Below are 20,600 nucleotides of genomic sequence, written 5' to 3' on the forward strand. Positions count from 1 at the left end.
TTGCTCTTTCATTTGTGATTTTATTTGTTTATCTTTTATTTTTGATAAATCTGACTGGGGAGTTATCAATTTTATTAATTCTTTCCAAGAATCACCTCTTAGTTTTGTTGATCTCTTCTACTGGATTTATTGTTTATTTGTTTCTATTTTATTTATTTCTGCTCTAATATTTTTTAAATTTTTTTAATGTTTTTATTTTTTTATTTGTGAAAGAGTGAGAGACTGTGTGAGCAGGGGAGGGTCAGAGAGAGAGGGAGACACAGAATCCGAAGACGGGCTCCAGGCTCTGAGCTAGCTGTCGGCACAGAGCCTGACGCGGGGCTCAAACCCACAAACTGCAAGATCATGACATGAACTGAAGTTGGATGCTTAACCCAGTGAGCCACCCAACCGCCTCTCTGCTCTAATCTTTATTATTTCCCTTCTTCTACTGGATTTAGTCTTTATTTGCTGTTCCTTTTCTACCTTCTTTAGGTGTTCTTTTGGTTCTCTATTCGAGGTATGTCTGACTTCTTGAGGTAGGCCTGTATTGCAGTATACTTCCTTCTTAGGACCACCTTTGCTGTTTACCAAAGGTTTTGGACTGTCATGTTTTCATTTTCACTTGCTTCCATGTATTTTTTTAAATTTCTTCTTTAATTTTCTGGTTAATCCATTCATTCTTTAGTAAGATGTTCTTTAATCTCCAAGTATTCATGGCCTTTCCAAATTTTTTCTTGTGGTTGATTTCAAATTTCATAATGTTGTGGTCTGAAAATATGCATGGTATGATCTCAGTATTTTTGTACTTGTTGAGAGCTGATTTGTGATCCAGTTTGTGATCTAATCTGTAAAATGTTCCATGTGCACTGGAGAAGAATGTGTATTCTCCAGCTTTAGGATGAAAAGTTCTGAATGTATCTGTTAAGTCCATCTGGTCCAGTGTGTCATTCAAGCCTCTTGTTTCTTTGTTGATCTGCTTAGTTGATCTATCCATTGCTGTAAGTGGCATGTTAAAGTCCTTACTATTACTGTATTATTATCTGTGTGTTTCTTTATGTTTGTTATTAATTGGTGTATATATTTGAGTGCTTTCAAGTTGGGGGCATAAATATTTGCAATTGTTAGATCTTCTTGATGGATAGGTCCCTTTATTATAGTATAATGCCCTTCTTCATCTCACATTATAGTCTTTGGTTTAAAATCTAGTTTGTCTGATATAAGTATGGGTACTCTGGCTTTGTTTGGCATCTGTTAGCATGATAAATCCTTATCCATCCCCTCACAGTCTGTAGGTGTCTTTAGGTCTAAAGTGGTCCTCTTGGGGTGTTTGCTAAGTGAAATAAGTCAGGCAGAGAAGGACAGATACCATATGTTTTCACTCATATGTGGAATAGGAGAAACTTAACAGAAGACCATGAGGGTGGGGAAGGGGAAAAATAGTTAAGGAGAGGGAGGGAGAGAGGCAAACCATAAGAGACTCTTGAATACTGAGAACAAACTGAGGGTTGATGGGTGTGAGGGAGAGAGGAGAAGGGGTGATGGGCATGTAGGAGGGCACTTGTGGGGATGAGCACTGGGTGTTATATGGAAACCAACTTGACAATAAACTAAAATAAATAAATAAATAAATAAATAAATAAAGTGATCCTTTTATAGGCAGCATATAGATGGGTCTTGTTTTTTTTTTTTTTAATCCATTCTGATACCCTGTATCTTTGGATTTGAGCTTTTAGTCCATTAAATTTAGAGCTATTATTGATAAATACAAATTCAGTGCCATTCTGTTATCTGTAAGGTTGGTGTTTCTGGTGATGTTCTCTCTTCCTTTTTTTTCCCCACTCAAAGAGTCCCCTTTAGTATTTCTTGCAGGGCTGGTCACAAACTCCTTTAGTTTTTGTTTGGGAAACTCTTTATCTATCTTGGATTCTGAATGACAGCGTTGCTGGCTAACATATTCTTGGCTTGCGTATTTTCCCCATTTAGCACGTTGAGTATATCATGCCGCTCTCTTCTGGTCTGCCAAACTTCTGTGGACAGATGTGCTGGAAACCTGATATGTCTTCCTTTGTAGGTTAAGGATTTTTTTCCCCTTCATCCAGAATTCATTCCTTATCTGTGTATTTTGTGAATTTGACTGTGATTTGTCTTGGTGATGATCGACTTGTTGAACTTACTGAGGGTTCTCTGTGGTTCTAATGGGCTTGGATCTCTCCCTTAGATTAGGGAGGTTTTCAGCTATAACTTACTCATATATACTTTCTGGTACTTTCTCTTTTTTTTTTTCCAGGACTCCAATGATAGGAATATTGTTGTGCTTTAAGGAGTCACTACATTCCTTAAGTCTGTGGTCCAGTACCTTTCTTTCCTTCTTTTTTCCAGCTTCAGTGTTTTCCATAATTTTATCTTCCGTATCATTGATTTGTCCCTCTGCTTCCTTGTCATTATATCCAGTCAGCTTTGCATCTCAGTTACAACATTTTTTATTTTGGTCCAACTAGTTTTTAGGTTTTTGTATCTGTGCAATAAGGGATTCTCTAGTGTCTTCTATGCTGTTCTCAAGCCCAGCTAGTATCCCTATGATTATTATTTTAAATTCTGATTCAGACATCTTACTTATGTCTGTATTGATTAAATCCCTGGCCATGACTTCATCCTTTTCTTTCTTTTGGTGTGAATTCCTCCATCTTCTCATCTTGTCTAGGTCACTGGTTGTGTGTGTGTATGTGATTGTTAGGAAGGCTTTTTGTATTCCTGCTCCTGAGAGTAATGGCTATATTATGAAGAAGTTAAAAAAAAAAAAAAAAAAGAAAGAAAGAAAGAAAAGAAGGAAGGAAGCTAGATCCTCAGTGTATTTTGGTCTGCTTGTTAAAAGAAGCTAGATCCAAAAAAAAAGAAGCAGCATCTGAGTCCTGCTTCCCCTAGAGCTGAAGCTTTGCAGCACTCTATGATCAGTAGACGTAATGCATAAGAGGGTTTTGTGCTGGTCCATGAGGGTGGGGCCTGCTATGCTGATTCTCAGGTGGACTTGCCCTAGTGAAGGTGCACCTGAAGGGCACCAGAGGGACGGTGAGGGGCCAGGCCTTGCTGTAAGCTGCTCTGGCCTACACTGGGTGGCACTCTTTAGCTCACTGTCAGAGCCGATGGCAGGGAGAGAGGGGAATGACGTCCCCAGAGCAGGGAGCTCACACCCACCACTCTTCAGGAAGCCCTCACAGAAGAGCAGACAATCACTCCTTTTGTGTCCCCAGCTCTGTCAGGTTCCTGCCTCCACCCTGTCAGTGTGAGCTGTCTGCCTGCCAAGGTGACACAATATCCCTGTGTCTTATCTCCAGTGCACAGGTGGGTTTCACTCCAAATTTTAGAGATCCAGGCTGTATGGACCGATGCTGACCCTCTGGGGGAGGGTCTCACTGTACTATTGCCACTTGCTGGTTCGTTGTAGAAAACAGTCACGAGACTGCACAACAGCTGGAGTTCATGGGAAAGCACAGCACAAGGGCAGCACCAAGATTTGCTTCCCCTGCGTTATCTTTGTTCCTGTGCTTGAGAACATTTTGTTTGTCCCCACAGAGGCTGTGCGGCCATTCCCAAATGTACTCCTCGCCGGGGAACTGCTTCTTCCCATGCAACCCAAGGGCTCCTCAGACCTTGCTGGCCTCTCCCAGGTCGTGATAGTCTTTCCCCACCAGAGCCACTAGACACAACCATTGGTGCAGACCTCCAAAACTTCAGACTCTGTGCTCCGCTGCTCTCCTTTCCCTGGTCAGTGGTTTCAGGGAAGGAGTTTTCTTGTGCAATCCCCTTCTCTCCCTCGCACCCTCTCCCCCTCGCACCCTCTCCCCCTCCTCTCTTATATTCTCTCATCTCTCTATCATCAGGGCCCCTCCCCTTCACAGCACCTGCAGTTCTTTTCTTCCCCAAATCAACTCTCCGTGGCACCTGCCTTCCATGATGTGGCCATTTGTGGCCATTTTCTCCCTCTAGTTGTACAGTTTTGCTCTCTCAATCCTCAGATCAATTTCTTGGGTGCTCAGAATGATTGGATATGATCTGACTATGTTCAAGGGACAACGCAAGCCTAGGGTCCTCCTACTCCTCTGCCATCTTATTTCCGTTTTTTCCTTTTGAAAACCTGTGCCTTATTACCTACTAAACTTTTTATAGAAGGGTTATACATTACTTGTGGTTGAGAAATGCAGAATACTTCACACATTTTAGTTAGTGGCAGACTTTATGATGAGAAAAATCTATTGTTTTGGCTTTCAGTTTGACATTTAAAACTTTTAGCACTAGTAGCTTGTATCCTGGCAAATGAACAATAAATTCCTGCCTTCTCCCCATACCGGCATAAAAAAAAGCCTTTAAACCATAATTTATAATCATGGTTTGGAGGCTGAAAAATAAGTGTCTTTAACTTCCTAGAATATACGTTTTGTAAAAAGTTATGCCATTTATTGAGAAGCTGCCTTTGAACTTTAAATTTTATTGCCTTAGTGTAACACATACTCATTAGCAACCAGTAGGAGAAGGTAGATAAGAAGATCTAATGATAAAAATTCCTTATTCAGTCAGCCCAGGAATGACTGTTAACCACTTTAATGTTACTATACAGACTCTTTTGGTACCTTGCATTGTTTTGTTCAGGGAACAGTCTTTCTGTGGACATCTTCTGTGTAAAGGAATGTTCTTCTACAGCATCACTTAGCGAATGCATAGTTTTCCATCTTATGAATAAATATGTATGTGTATAAATACAGATAACATAAATATATCCATGGACCCACTTTTCTTCATCTAGCTTTTTTTCCAATGTCCAACATAAACAATAATCCATGCTAAACATACCTGCTAATATTATATCCTTAAAATAAATTCTGATGGAATTGCTGTTTTAGGCTAGAGTTGTTTAAAGCTTTTGTGTGTGTGTGTGTGTGTGTGTGTGTGTGTGTGTGTGTTCTGTTTGTTCAGCAAAGTGTTCCCCCTTTCTTTTAGTATAAAATTTAACATAAAGTTTAGCTTGAACACCTAGACCAGTGACTGCCACTGTAGTACTAATATAAGCATATAAACACTGTTAATGTTTAAGAAAAATTGCATCATCTTTCTTTTCAATCAGTAGATACTTCTGTTCAGCACACTGTTGTGTTAGGCCAGGCCATCTTTAGTATCTATTTTCATACAGCCATTTCAATTATAACTACTTACTAGGCATGGCCACTATTTAGGTCATTAACACTTCTTTCCCAAGTAATTTTCACCTGATGTGAACACTGGTCATTTTCAGTATAAGATATTCAGTTTTTGTTAATTTCTTCTTTGTACTTCTCTATTTTGCTTTAATTTTTTTAATTTTAGTGATTGTTTATATATATTTTTTAATGTTGATTTTTGAGAGAGAGAGAGAGAGAGAGAGAGAGAGAGAGAGAACCAGAACGTGAGCTGGGATTGGGCAGAGAGACAGGAAGACACAAAATCCGAAGCAGGCTCCAGGCTCTGAGCTGTCAGCACAGAGCCTGACAGGGAGCTTGAACTCCCAAACTGCGAGATCATGACCTGAGCTGAAGTCTGATGCTTAACGGACTGAACCACCCAGGCACCCCTGTGACCATTTATATTTTTTAAATAAACATCATTTTAGGGGCATCTGTGTGGCTCAGTTGGTTAAGCGTCCGACTCTTGGTTTCAACCCGGGTCATGATCTCATGATCTCACACTTTGTGAGTTTCAGCCCCACATCAGGCTTCACACTGACCATGCAGAGCCTGCTTAGGATTCTCTGTCTCCCTCTCTCTCTGCCCCTCCCCTGCTCTCTCTATGCCTCTCTCTCAGAAATAAACAAACTTTAAAACAAATTAAAGGGGTGCCTGGTGGTTCAGTCAGTTAAGTGTCCAACTTCAGCTCACATCACTATTTTACGGTTTGTGAGCTCAAGCCCCACATCGGGCTCTGTGCTGACAGCTAGGAGCCTGGATCCTGCTTCAGACTCTGTGTCTCCCTCTCTCTCTGCCCCTCCGCCACTCGCATTCTGTCTGTCTCTCTCAAAAAATAAACATACAAGAAATTTTTTTAATAATGAAATTTTTAAAAAAATAAACATTATTTTAGAAGTAAATCAACCAGCTTGGTTGAACAATATCTCTGAAATCACCAGTTTAATGTCATTTTTATATTTAATGTACTCTTTTATTTTTACAGTTTTTATAATACACAAATTTATTAAAATTATAATGTAATCTAAAAATCAGTTCAGGTACTTACCATCAATGAAGTATATATATCACACTTAGGAAATATCATACCGTATATTATGCCCATTTGTATTATGATAGTTCTATAAATTAAACATATTATTCATTGGTCTGTTGGATATTTACACATATTTTTCTCAGCTTTTCATTTTCTTTAACTTTATGATTTTTTTTGCATTTTTGTTTGTCTTCTATTATCTACCTGACATTTTTTCTACCTAACATGAACTGTTTTTTAATTTTTTTAGTTTTCTTTCTTAGTATAGCTTTTTATTTTTTAATATTATTTTCTTTAGCTAGTTGACACCGTTCCATTAGTTCCAAGTGTCTGATATAGTGACCCAACATCTCTATGCATTCTGCTTGTGCACGCCACCGCTGCGTGCCGGTCACCGTGGGGCACCACTGCAGTACCACTGACTGTCTTCCCTCTGCTGGAACTCTTATCCCCGGGACTTCTGCATTCCATTCCTGGGAGTCTGGGTCTCCCACTCTCCTTCACTTATTTTGTCCATTCTCCCGCCCCCCACGGCCACTTTATTCTCAGCATTTGTGGGTCTGATTCTGCTTCTTAAATTAGTAAAATTACTAATAATTTTTGTTTTGCATCATGCTTTAGGCAGTCCTTAGCTATCTCAAAATTATATATTTACCCAAATGTTTTTCAAATATTTTGGTTCATTACTAGTTTTAAATTTTGATATGAAGTGGGAACAAAATTATATTTATTTCCCCAAAATATTGTCCCAACTCACCCTTTACTCACTTATTTGAAATTCTACTTTTATCATTTATTGGAATCTTGTATCTGCTTAGGTGTGTTCGTACTTGCCTTCTCTCCCGGGGGTCGCTGTTTCTAGGGGAGCACCAAACTCCTTTTAGTTAATGTAGCTTCTGAACAAGTATAATATCTATTTAGGCAAGACCTAAACAGATACTATGTTTAACAAATGATTTATGCAGTCTTTCAAAAGATAGTAAGTTCATTTAAATTTCTCAATAACGTAAAATTTAAGCACTATCATCCTCTTATCCAAACTGTTGTTCACATTCTTAAGTGCTTATTCTTTTAGATGCATTTCAGAGTTGTTGAGTCAGTTTTTCATATACTTCTGTAAGGAAATTTGATTGGGACTATGGCAAATATATATACATATATTAAAAGGAGAAAGGAGTCTCTAGATACTCCTTCTGGTATATGTAGTATTCCCTGTGGTAAAGGATAGTTACTTGATAGTCTCACTGACTAGCCTGGAAATTCATTCTCTACAGACCGTCTTACTGTTAGTAGTCTCTCTATTCTCAGGGCCCTGTATTCAAATTCTTGCACGAGTAATCACTGAATATGCGTATGTTGGAAGGTCTGTGGATAAAGAATGGCTATGATAGAAAATTCGCTTGTGTTTGGACTCAGACTTTTTAGATAAATGGAAAATATTCCCAGCTGTGGAACAGTGAAAAACATGAGGATTAATGCAATAAGAACTTTTATCCCCATAAAGCTAGTATTAAACTACACTAGTAAACTGGTTTTTGTTTTTGAAAACAAAACTCTCACAAGAGTGCTTATAAAATTTTCTAAGTGTTTGTGTTGATAGAGTTGTGAATGGGGTGGATCAGTTAAAAGCTATTAAGTTTCCAAATGATTACCCAATTACCAGTTTCAGTTATATTTGGTACATAAAATGACCAGATTATTCAGGTTTTTTAATATAGCTGTACAGTTTGGTAAGATTTCAAAATGAACCTCTTAAAATACCATCTATTCTTTCAAAACCTGTGAACATTATTCTACCTTAAGAGTTAAAGAAGGAGGACTGAATAAAGAACAGTGTAACTGTTTGAGAAAAGGTGACATAGTCTGTGTTTTGTAAGTGTGACATATCTACCAGATACATGATTCACAAAAGCAGTTGAACGTATTTGATAAAAATAAAACTCAGTTTATAAGGAATGGTGATCCAGCAGTTTTACTTGGGGAATTATGGGTAAGAAATGGGAATTATGTTTAACAAATGATTTATGCAGTCTTTCAAAAGATAGTAAGTTCATTTAAATTTCTCAATAAAGTAAAATTTAAAAAGCAAATTTGGGATTAAACTAATGGAAGTATCTGTTTCAATGAGCAAAGATTCATAAAGCACCAATATTTGTAGAACATTGCCTTACTCATAGTATAAGGCAGTTCGTTCAATCAGTCTGGCAAGCAGGCTCTACTAATTTAAAAACTAGCTCCTGTTTGAAAGTTACACTGGATGATTAAGCCTTTATTTTGGCATTGTGTACATGAATTACCAAATCTTTCTTCAATACTTCTTGTATTCACTGTGCTGAGAAGGCCCCCAAAGAGAAAGAAAACATGACTCCTGCACTTAGTACAGTTAAAGAACAGGGAAATGGGATTTGAGTGTTATAATAATAATGTTTCGTTTATGTATCTGGTGTGTGATGATTGAGAGAATTAGGTAAATGATAAAATATTGACATTTCTAATATTTTAATACCTCAGTGTTCTGTATTATAGTCTCCTATTGTTTTTCTCAATGTGCAAATCAAGGCAGAAATTAAGGAACTTCAGCATTATAAGTAATAATTCTCTTTTTTTAAGCTGTGTGACGGGTGCATAAAAGATTATTTTGCTTTTATAACTTACATACATTATATATTGTGCTCATACCAACTATTTATAATAAATTTTTTTTTAATTTTTTAAATTTATTTTTGAGAAACAGAGAGAGACAGCGTGAGCAGAGGAGGGTCAGAGAGAGAGAGGGAGACACAGAATCTGAAGACAGGCTCCAGGCTCTGAGCTAGCTATCAGCACAGAGCCCGACATGGGGCTCGAACCCACGAGCTGCGAGATCATGACGTGAGCCAAAGTCAGATGCTTAACCGACTGAACCACAGTATAATAATAATTATTTAAGAAATTGGAGAGGAAGCTGTTCCCCAAAATACCAAAACTATACTGAACCACCCCTGTAATAAAAATTATTTAAGAAATTGGAGGGGAAGCTATTTCCCAAAATACCAAAACTAATTAATTTATGAATTCTTTATTATAAAATTGTTAACACTTGCCACACAAATATTTTACATTATAACAAATAATTTACTGCAAAAGGACCATTTTTATCATGTAAAAATTAACTTCGGAGTCAAAAACTGATTAGTACACTTAGATAAATGAAAAATTAAAACAAATATAACAAAGTACTCGTTAGTTTGCATCTCCTTAGGATGGTGATCATTACTATATAAGTTGTTTCTAATAAATTTGGGTTATTTATTATCTTTTCTGAATACACATACTTAAATTTTGATACCTAACAAAACGTCTTTGAAAACAGTAGTTGTAATTACACTGTTAAGTGTGATTTACATAGCACTAATGTATTAGTATTTTTTTCTTTCTGCAAGAGTCCGAATGGATCATCAGTACCCCACTGTGGCCTTGTGATAGACTGGACGTGCTCAATCGCCATAACCTGCTGTGCACGATTGCACATGAAACCTTAGCCAAGAGCCTTTACAGACAGACATTTGAAGTTCTGCAGAATCTACCAGGTTTTCAAAATTCTCAAAGTATGTTTTTAAAAGTCTCAATCTCCTGTCCATCTGGTGTTTAAATGAGAAACCCTTCTCCACCTGTTGGGGTTGAGTTTTATATTCCAGCATATATTTTTAATGAAATTGTTTTCTGTAAAATGTGTTCTCTACAAATTCAATGTTCTTGTTTTTCTCCCTCCCTCCCTCCCTCCCTCCCTTCCTTCCTTGTTTTTTTCAAAAGCAGAGATGCTTACCCTTGGGTTGTCAACAGTTCCTAACTGTCATCAGTCCCCGTTCCCTCCTTATCAGGTCAGCAGCAAACAGTAATGTCCCAGCAAGCTTGGTGTCGTTAAAGAATTCATTGCATTAGAATAACGAAGAATACTGTTTCTTTTATTACTTAACATTAAATCCAGAGCTTAGTTTCCAATATCTTGGAACTTAGGGAAATATGAAATGAGTGGAGGAAATGAGTAAATGACAAGTTCAATGAAAGGGAATATTAATGTGGGACCACAGTAGATAGTGTTCTCGAGTCCTGACACTCAAGCTTTCTATCAACCAGAGGGAGTCTGGGTTAAGAGAAACGTGAGCGAAAGCTCTGGATCAAAATAAGCTGAGTAATGGGTTCAGAGTGGCTAGTTACCACTTCATGAGAATGTTAACCTCAGGGCCTCCCACAGTTCTGTATCAGCCAGAGTATGGGGATCAGGAAAGTTCCATTGGTGGGAATGTTTAGGAAGAGACCAAAAGGTAAGGAGATTAACTTCTTGCCTAGGCCTGATCACTAAAGGATCCTACAGATGAAGTGATAAAGATCAGAGTTTAGGTCATAGACTGAACTGACTGAATATGGGGAATAAAAGATTTCAGTCTCCAAAGTGACTTCACTTTCTCCTAAATGAGGAATTAAAAGAATTATAAATACCCAATAAAAGATTTGTTGTTAATTTGAGAGAGAATATTGAGGCAGTGGTTTATTTTTAGTCATGGGAAATGAAGTCTGAGGTCTCAACCGTAGTCATTCATGTGAGAGATGGCAGCTGCAGTCACGTGTGGAATCACAGCGGTGTTAATGCAGCCTTGCAGCAGTTGTCCAGCTGCATTTTTTAAAATATAATTTATCGTCAAGTCAGCTAAAATACAGTGTGCTCTTGGCTTCCGGAGTAGATTCCCGTGATTCATCACTTCCATACGACAGCCAGTGCTCATCCCAACAAGTGCCCTCCTCGCTGCCCATCACCCATTTTCCCTCTCCCCCATCCCATTAACCCTGTTTGTACTTTGTAATTAAGAGTCTCTTCTGGTTTGCCTCCCTCTGTTTGTAACTATTTTTTCCCTCCCTTCCCCCATGCTCTTCTATTAAGTGTCTCAAATTCCACATATGAGAGAAAACACAGGATACTGGCTTTCTGTGACCAACTTATTTCACTGAGCATAACACCCTCCCGCTCCATCCACTTTGTCGCAAATGGCATCAAGCTTCCTTTCTTATTCTTTGTTACAAAGCAAATGAATGAGTTTGTTTTTATTGAATGCTTGTTTGTATCTTAGAGAATATATAAGATGATTGCATTTCAGTGACTGTGACTCCCACAGTGGATAGGAAAGTGCCAAAGGGAGCAAAGGGAAAAGAAAAGTGAGAGAGAAAAGACTGAGAGACTAAGATAGATTGATTTCATTTTATCTTTTTTTTCCAGAAACTGTGGAGGTCTCACAGTATAGCCCTCTTTTTAATAAACTTCTAGATGCCTGTATTGAAAGCAGTAGTCTTGGTATGTCATCCTCCGTAGCAGAATTCATGATTTCAAAGAACATTCCTATTGATTTCTCCTTTCTTAGAAGATTAATTACTTCTTTAGGAAGAAGTGGTTTATGGCTCAAAGCTAGAGCTCACTACAAAAGTAAGTTACATTTTAAAAATTTATATGTGATATATTGGTTTTGACTTTGATTTTCTTTTTTAATTTAAAAAAAATTTTTTTCAGTAGTTTATTGTTGACTTTCTAACCATGAATCCTTATATAATATCTATGACAAGGCACTTAAATATGTAAAAAGAGCAGTTGATACACATTCAAAGATAACGGTGTACAAGATTTGTTCTCTCTTTTGAAACCTGTCCTTTCTCATTTTTAATTACTGTATCTTCATTTCTTTGCACGTTAACAGGCCCACTGGAAGGTGCACAAAGGAAATAAATGAAAGAATTTGAACCAGTTGGCATAGCTTGTAAATAGAGTAAAACAAGAGGAATATTTACATGTTTTATTCACCCCTGCTACATCCCTGATCTTTATCATTTATAAGCTAGAATATTGTACAGCAGGCCACATAGGAAGTACAGAGGCTGCCGGACAATGAACATGATGGAGGTTTTCACATGGTTCCTAGTAATAGAACTTGGTTAATCTATTCACAGTTGTTTCTCTCTAACCAGTAAGCCTGCAAAATACTTTCTCTAGTCCCAGCCACCTCATAGGTATTTGAACTGGAAAGTAATTTCGTGTAGAATCTAGATCCAGAAAACAGTTCTGCCTTCCTGCAGTAATTTGTACTCAGTTCACACTTCTATCACTGTCGTGTATGTAACCAACATCCCAGTGCCTGCTGTGTGTCACAACTGTGCCAGACGTGTCAAACATCCACCCACCCCTACCAGCACAAACCCACACTACCAGCTATGATCAATTTAGCAGGTGGTAATTTTTCCCCAATGAAATAGGAAAGAAAACATTAGCATGCATCACAGATGGTAAGATTAAGTATTATTTGATAAAATTTTCATTTCAGTTACATATATACATGTAGTGTACCAGATCAATATGTAAAATGTATCCCTTATTGTAGGTTACAATCAAAAGAAGTTTTGAAAGAGTTTTTTTAGGGGCCCCTGGGTGGCTCAGTCAGTTAAGTGCCTGACTCTTGATTTCAGCTTGGGTCATGATCTTACAGTTTGTGGGACCAAGCCCTATGTTGGGCTCTGTGCTGACAGCATGGAGCCTGCTTGGGATTTTCTTCTGTCTCTCTCTCCCCCTCCCCCTCTCCCTCTCTTTCTCTTTCTCTCTGTCCCTCTCCCCCAACTCGTGCTGTCTCTCTCTAAAATTAAAAATGATAATAAAAATTTAAATACATCTATGTCTAATTTCATATGCAGTTAACTTCTGAGACCTAGACAGGTGAGATATAGGGCTAAGAGTATTTTTGGTATTTTTAATGTACCTGAGTTATAAAACAAAATGAGTAATTTATATTCACTGATCAGTCTTCAAAAACATGACCTCACAATGCTGACATTTCAAATATCATTGGAACTCTCTAGATTCATCTTCACACGTAGTTAACACTCTAGAAAAGCCTTATAATCAGTCTAGTAGTACTTGATTTTGGGCTGATGGCTTTTTCATCAAGACACTGTTAAGACTGTGGTACCAATGCCTTTGTTTTGCTTTTTATTTTTTTAATGTTTTGTGTAGCTTTATTGAAATAGTTTCACATACCATAAAATTCAGCCATCTAGACAGAGCATCAGTGTTCACAGAATTGTGCAGCCAACACCATAATCTAATTTTAGAACATCTTCAGCACGTCCAGACAAAGAAACACATTAACATTCCCTGGATGCATCCTGCTGACCAGGCAACAACTAATTGACTCTCTATCTGTAGGTTTGCACATTTGGGGCATTTCTCATAAACGAAATCCTTCAATATGTAGTTTTTTTATGACTGGCTTCTTATAATTAGTACAGTATTTTCAAGGTTCATCCATGTTGTAGCATGTATCAATACTTCATTCCTTTTTGTTGCTGAATTATACTCCATTGTATGGAATTCATCCATCCATCCTCTGATGGACATTTGAGTTGTTTTTACTTTTTGGATATTATGAATAATACCGAATCAAGCTGTTGCAACCATTCACCTACAAGTTGTTGTCTGGACATATATTTTTATTTCTCTTAGAATCAGAATTGCTGGCTCATATGAAAAAATCTGTGTTTTTAGCATTTTGAGAAACTCCCAAATCTGCTTCCCCAAAAATGCTGCATCATTCTGTATTTATATACCCACCATCCAAATTTGAGATTTCCAGTTTCTTCACATCCTCGCCAACACTTGTTACACTGTTTTTATTTTAGCCTTCCTATGAATATAAAGTAATATCTCACTGTGGTTTTCATTTGCATGATCCTAATGACTAATGATGGTGAACACTTTTTCAAGTTCTTATTAGCCATTTGTGTATTTTCTCTGGAGAAATGTCTGTTAAATCCTTTACCATTTTTTTCTTTGCACATTTAAAAAAATTTTTATTATTGAGTTCTAAGAATACACGCACATAATATACACATAGGTATATATACACACTCTGAATGTAAGTCCCAAGTCAGATACATGAATTTCAAATATATATATATTTTTTTCCACTCTGTAAGTTGTCTTTCACTTTCTTAATGGCTTGGCTCTGCTTGTTTTCAGACTAATCGGGAAAAACTGTTCATGGACAGTAAAGTTGCCTTCCTTATGCTCCTGATTTGCTCTCCCTAGTCTTAAAAATACTGATTTTTCTCTCAGAGCCAAAAAGTCAGGAAGGGGAGATGTTATTGTGTCTTTCCCTCCCCTAAAACTGAATGGGAATATTTTTCTTTTCGTATTTGCTTTTAGAAGAAAAAATAATATTGGTAAATTTCTACTCATTTTGTTATTTTTTGTTTTCTGGTCAGCAGAGTAAAGCAAGAATGTATGGAAACTATGCCCATCGATGGTAAGAAAGTGAATGCGTCTGTAGTATGTTAGTCCTGCAAGTGATGTAGGCAGGTTGGAGTCCAGGATCTGGAGTCAGAAGGGGGGGACTGCAGAGCTCTTTGCCTAATGTGGGAGTCGCTGTACCTGATTTCACAGGCAGTGCTGTCAGTTAAAATGAGGTAAAACTGACACCTGTGGGTTTATGTTTAACACAGGTACCTGGCACATAGTAGGTCCGCAAAGATTATCAATCATCATCCACATTAGATTTATTAAGAAACTTATCTCTTTTTTTTTTTATGTTTACACGTTTTTGAGAGAGAGAGAGAGACCTTGAGCATGAGTGGAGGAGGGGCAGAGAAAGAGGGAGGCACAGAATCTGAAACAGGAGCACAGAGCCTGGTATGGGCTCAAACCGTTGAGATCATGATCGGAGCCGAGGTTGGACGCTTAATCAGCTGAGCCACCCACACGCCCCTAAAGAAGCTTATTTAACAAAATATTGTAAATAAACTTTACATACAGATTTAAATTGGTTTCAGTGAAATATGACGGTATAATAGTGTTATATAAACACTACCAACTACAGTTTGGATATCTATCCTAAGACGTAAGGGGTTTTCCCTAAATATCATTTGTAATAAGCACCTAAACAGTTTAAAAATCAAATGTCTTTTCTTGAAAAATAAAATATTTAGAGCATTACGTGGTGAGTATAGCCACAACACATTGGTCATCATCCACAGGAAAGATACATATTGTGAGTAAGGTATTTTATTTTTATATCTAAATAGTGCTTAGCTTAATGCCAGACATAGAGTAGGAACAGTAAATGTGTTTTTCCATTTTTATTATTTTTTAATTCAAATTTTAGTTAACATACAGTGCATTGGCTTTAGGAGTAGAATTCAGTGAGTGATTCATCACTTACAAACAACACCCAGTGCTCATCCCAACAAGTGCCCTCATCAGCGCCCATCGCCCACTCACCTCCCTCCATCAACCCTCAGTTTGTTCTCTTACCGTTAAGAGTCTTTTGTGGTTAGAACAGTAAATGTTTGTTACACAAACTGTAATAGCAGTAACTTTAAATAAGTGCTAAAAAATAGTATAATATCTATGTGACAAATCTTCAAATTATGATTTCTCTCTTTTCTTCATTTTGGATTCATAATTCAAGATAGGCAATAGTTACAAACCTATGTCGCTGCTATTAGACCAGATCCCACTAAAACAAAACCCAAGTCACTATTCTGGTTTTTTAGTTATTCTGAAATGATGATGTATTGACTATGGCTTGAAATAAATGGGCAGTTGCCACGATGAGGCTCGAAAGTCATTTTTAGGAGAGTTTTTTAAATATATATTTTTACTTCATATTTAATGTCTCAAGTATTTTACAAAGAATAACTTCACATGTATGAGGATAAGCTCACCACCATATAACTTGTATAATAAACCTACTAATATGAAGAATCATTTGATGATGTAAGTAATTACCACCTGTGGATATTTTGGAAGTCTAGCATTTCACCTGTTGGGGTTGTAGTAAAGTTTGTTCTGTTATTTGATTTCCAGGTGCTCTTTCACTGGGTTGCTATCCACCGTTGGAGGGAAATTTATACCGAAAACTTCTACTGATTCCTTCTTATTTATCTGAGATTGAAATGCTTTTAGCTATTGAGATCTTCCTGGTGTCTAATGCTAGTAGTATTCAGAGTCCTGGAACTTGCACACAGATGCTGCAGATAGTTTTGAAAAGGTTGGTTGATACAACTTCTAACTGCATGCTCAAAGCAGATCATGGCTCCCTACAGCTGCCCTAGGATATAAATGTTTGTCTCCACTTTATATTTTGTAATATATGTTTTATGCATATTTTATATATACACAAGCATTTCTACATATATGTGGGTGTGTATACACACACACACACATATATATTTATATACTTGTGTATGTATGCATTTACAAACATCAGTAACATTTAAATTGAGAAAGGATTTGACCTGTTTGAGACTTAAAACTGAACAGGCTGGGAGCATTTAATAAACACATTAACAACTCCAGAGATGCTGTCAGATGTTCAAAGAGATGGGCCTTCTTTAGGTATGTATCTTTCTTGTATACTGATGGTTTCTTAGATGGGTATCTAAAAGTTATTTACCTTTTTGGTCAACACAGAAGATCTAAGAACCAGATCTATAAAGGAAATATGTGATCGTTTGCTTGTTCAGTCAAGAATTCTGTTGAAAATAGAGCCATCAGCCTTGTGTCTATATTTTAAAATGTTGTTACAAATGCATAAATATTATAATGTAGCTGTTAGACCAGACTGGTATCTCTTTAAATATTTTTGTCAGAGTCCCAGAATTCAGGCGTCTACCACTCCCAATTTCTTGTTAGCCATTCCAGGAAACTCCTACAGATCTCATGGAACTCCTGTTTTTAGGGTTTCTTGACAAGAATTTCGCTTCAGTTTACTAGTGTCATAAACCACATCATCATATTGGATATTCTATCTATCTACCTATCTATCTATCTGTCTATCACTATGCATAAATTATCCCTAAATGTAGTGGCTTAAAACAGCAAATATTATTGTAGTTTCTGTGGGTCAGGAATTTCGGAGTAGCTTAGCAGTATGGCTCTGGCTCAGGGTCTCTGAGGTAGTTGCTCAGGGGCTAAGTCACTTACCTGATGGCATGACTGGAGCTGGAGGATCTGTTTCTAGATGGTTCACTCACATGCCTGTTGCCAGGAATTCTCAGTTGCTTGCCACATAGGCCCTTCCGTAGGTTCCTTGAGTGTCTTCATGACACTCTGAGTGAGTGATCCAAGAGAGAAAAGACAAGGAAGAAGCCCTCTAGTGCCTTTTATGACCTATCCCAAGAGCTGTGAAGGCTCTGAACTTTACCCTAATTACAGGCTAACAGTTTCCTGGATCCTAGCATAAGACATAGACCCTTTCATTAGAGACAGAGAATGTTATTACTTATGGTACAAGCACTATGATTATCTGCGTATCTCTCTCTTGTTTTGCTCCCAAGTCCCACAGATGGGCCCAGGTGGATAGCTACACATGCACTGGGTCCTCTTGCAGAAGAGGAATCTTGAAGTTTGGGGAACCTAAATCTTTTATTATAAATGATAAGCATGCCTTGCTCTGCAGGGGAACACCATCTCCCTCTCTCCCTCTTCTAAGGCTGTACACAAACCTATCATTTGCTCCAGAAGGAGGACCTATCTTTGTCTTCCAAGGTTGTTAATGATACAAACATCCTTGAAATTCACAACAAGAGGTAGTGTCTGTGTCCTCAAAACTTCTAGAAATGCAGGGACCCAGGAAGAATTGTCATCTAATAACCTAGTGTCCAAAGGTACACACTGTCATTTCTGCCTTATTCCATATGTGATAAGTCATTTTTTTAAGATTCTATTTCTTAAGTAATCCCTATGCCTAATGTGGGGCTCAGACTCATAATCCTGAGATCAAGAGTCACACGCACTGACTGAGCCAGCCAGGCACCTTTATTCCATATGTGATAAACAAGTAATTTAATCTAGCCCATACTTAAGGGGAGGAGAATTACAAAATAATTTCTTTTAGGTCCACAGTTTTTTAAAACCTCACTAAAATTAGCTGTATTGTTGTAGGTCTCCTCTTTTCTGCGGGCCTCCTCATTTACTGCGATGCACTGTAAGTGCATGCGGCATTTTGGCTCCCCATCTTCCTAATGAGGGTTTGGTTTCCTCAGAGTTTTCCACTCCCCACACATACGCAGCCTTTTTATTCATTGTTGAATTTGGGGGGTATTTGTGGCCCGAGTGCAAACTAATGACATGCCTAGATCTTTAATTTTGTCCTAACCAATACTATTTCTCTTCTTATCGTCCTGCTGAGCCCTGCCTTGTTATACTCCCCTCTCTCAGGGAGAATCATCTTCATCTTTACACTTTCAGAACTGCACATAGTTGGCCTGTGCCTAGTCTACCAGATTCCAGACACCAGTTTCTAAGCCAGCATGTAGTAGAAGGCACCTGACCAATCCTTCCTCTCTGTGACCACAGGTTTCTGTTCCAAATTGAAGTCCTCCTTTCCACCACTCTGCACCACACTAAGGTACTACTGTAGGGAGGTTCATTCTTAGACCTTGTTGTTGGGCCCTGCAGGTGCCAAGAGCAGGATACAGTGAACATAAAGAATAACTGATGCCTGCTATAACAGCCACATCTCTATTTTAAATACTTCCCCCTCTAGGGGCGCTTGGGTGACTCCGTCGGTTGAGCATCCGACTTCAACTCAGGTCATGATCTTGCAGTTGATGAGTTCAAGCCCAGACTAGGGCTCTGTGCTAACAGCAGAGCCTAGAGCCTGCTTCACATTCTGTGTCTTCCTCTCTCTTTCTCTCTCTCTCTCTCAAAAATAAACATATTTTAAAAATGTATATACTTCCCACTCCCTATCCCTTATGATAAACAGCCATAAGGCTTATGAAATGTTATGAAATTTGGAGACTGGTAGAAAAGTTATTAGAAAAGTAAATTCTAGCACTTAGTGAAGAATCTTAAACCAAGACTAAAGAAAATAAGTGGAAATTTAGTAAAGGTATATAGCTACAGTTCCAAATATTAGCTACCTAATAAGTATATGCTTATAATTAAAAATAGCTAATATCAAGGTAAAACATGTGGCCATTAGTAACTCCAAACTTAATTAAACTCAGTATTTTTGTATCTGTTACAATAAATAGTTATGCAATTATAAATTTTCACAATACAAAGAGGTAATTACCTTTGTTCTAGATTAGTGTTTTTTGAACTGTGGGTTGTAGCCCATTTGGTGAAATCAATTTAGGGGATTGCAACAACATTATTACAAAAGTCAAAGAGTAGAAAATAGAGTACATTGTCATAAGAGTAAGTCTTGTTTTGTGAAACTTTTATTTCCATTTTTATGTTGACGGTATATGCTGGATCACAATATAAAATGTCTTTCTTACTGTGTGTCATGTTCAAAAAAGTTTGAAAGGCACTGTTAGAAGAATATAGTAAAAAGACTCTCAAAGCTTAGTACCAGTAAATATAAATTACTATCTTTTGAAGAAACAATATAGCTTCTTTTAAATAGTTTCTGACTTTGTGAAGTGTTCACTTTGTAGATGTGAAGAAAACAAATCTCGGAGTAAAGATGATTATCAAGCAGCAGTGGAAAGACTAATTATGGCTGCTCGTATATCGGATCCAAAGCTCTTCATTAAGCACATGACCGTCAATGTTAATAAGGAACAGGTTTATAGTTTGGAACATTGTTCTGCCCTGAAATGGTTGAAAGGGAATATGAAGTGGGCTGGAAAGGTTTGGCTTTTCAGTAACCATTAGTTAATAAAGGTTTTTTGTTTGTTTTTTTAAGTTCACATAATCATTGTTGAAAATAAAAGGCAATAAAAATAAAGACAGTTTTCATTATATTCGGCTTTTGCCCTTTATTGGTTTATCTTAAGTTAATAGTTTCCAAACACTAAAAATTTGAAGTATGCAAACCGTTTACCCACACAGAAAAAGGACTTTGCAAATTACTTTTTTACTTCCCTTTAACTTGGGTAAACCGAAGTGTAGTAAATCCCTATTTATTCTGAAATCCAAACAATGATAAATCACAAACTAAATATAGTACAGCATTTAATGAAAGAGAGATACAAAAGGGAAAGTACATGAAGAGGTAATGAGTTTTTGGATGAAGCTTTGGGGTTTGAAACAGGTTTAATGTATACACAGTCCAGTCTCTAAATCCTATTCTACATCTGTAATCTAGAATAATAAATACTATTGAAAATGATTCAAACACTAAAATTCCAGAGCACCTTCTGAATTATACCGAAAGATTTTAAATTACCCTCTGAATAACTATCCTTTATTGTATCTTAGGATACTATATGTATTTTGAAAATATGTAGTTTTCACATTAGATATGACTAAAGAAAATGGTATTTTAAACAAATATACTGTAATCTAAATACCCTAACAAGTACTAGTCCTAATCTCCTTAGGTTAAAACTCCTTTTCCGAAGTC

The 20,600-nt window shown here is 37.2% G+C and overlaps 1 protein-coding gene across 1 annotated transcript in view; it reads left to right on the forward strand.

Annotated features, from left to right (window-relative positions):
* TOPAZ1 (testis and ovary specific PAZ domain containing 1) overlaps window positions 1-19,982 on the forward strand; it is an 87,077-nt gene extending 67,095 nt beyond the window's left edge. Inside the window, 4 exon segments of the mRNA XM_029938782.1 lie at window positions 9,651-9,815; window positions 11,480-11,683; window positions 16,106-16,289; window positions 19,690-19,982. Coding sequence (XP_029794642.1) covers window positions 9,651-9,815; window positions 11,480-11,683; window positions 16,106-16,289; window positions 19,690-19,909 — 773 coding nt within the window. The 3' untranslated portion in view covers window positions 19,910-19,982.
* Window positions 19,983-20,600: the final 618 nt, after the last annotated feature.

The sequence above is a fragment of the Suricata suricatta genome, chromosome 5 (assembly GCF_006229205.1).
Source record: "Suricata suricatta isolate VVHF042 chromosome 5, meerkat_22Aug2017_6uvM2_HiC, whole genome shotgun sequence".
In the NCBI taxonomy this organism is placed as follows: domain Eukaryota; kingdom Metazoa; phylum Chordata; class Mammalia; order Carnivora; family Herpestidae; genus Suricata; species Suricata suricatta.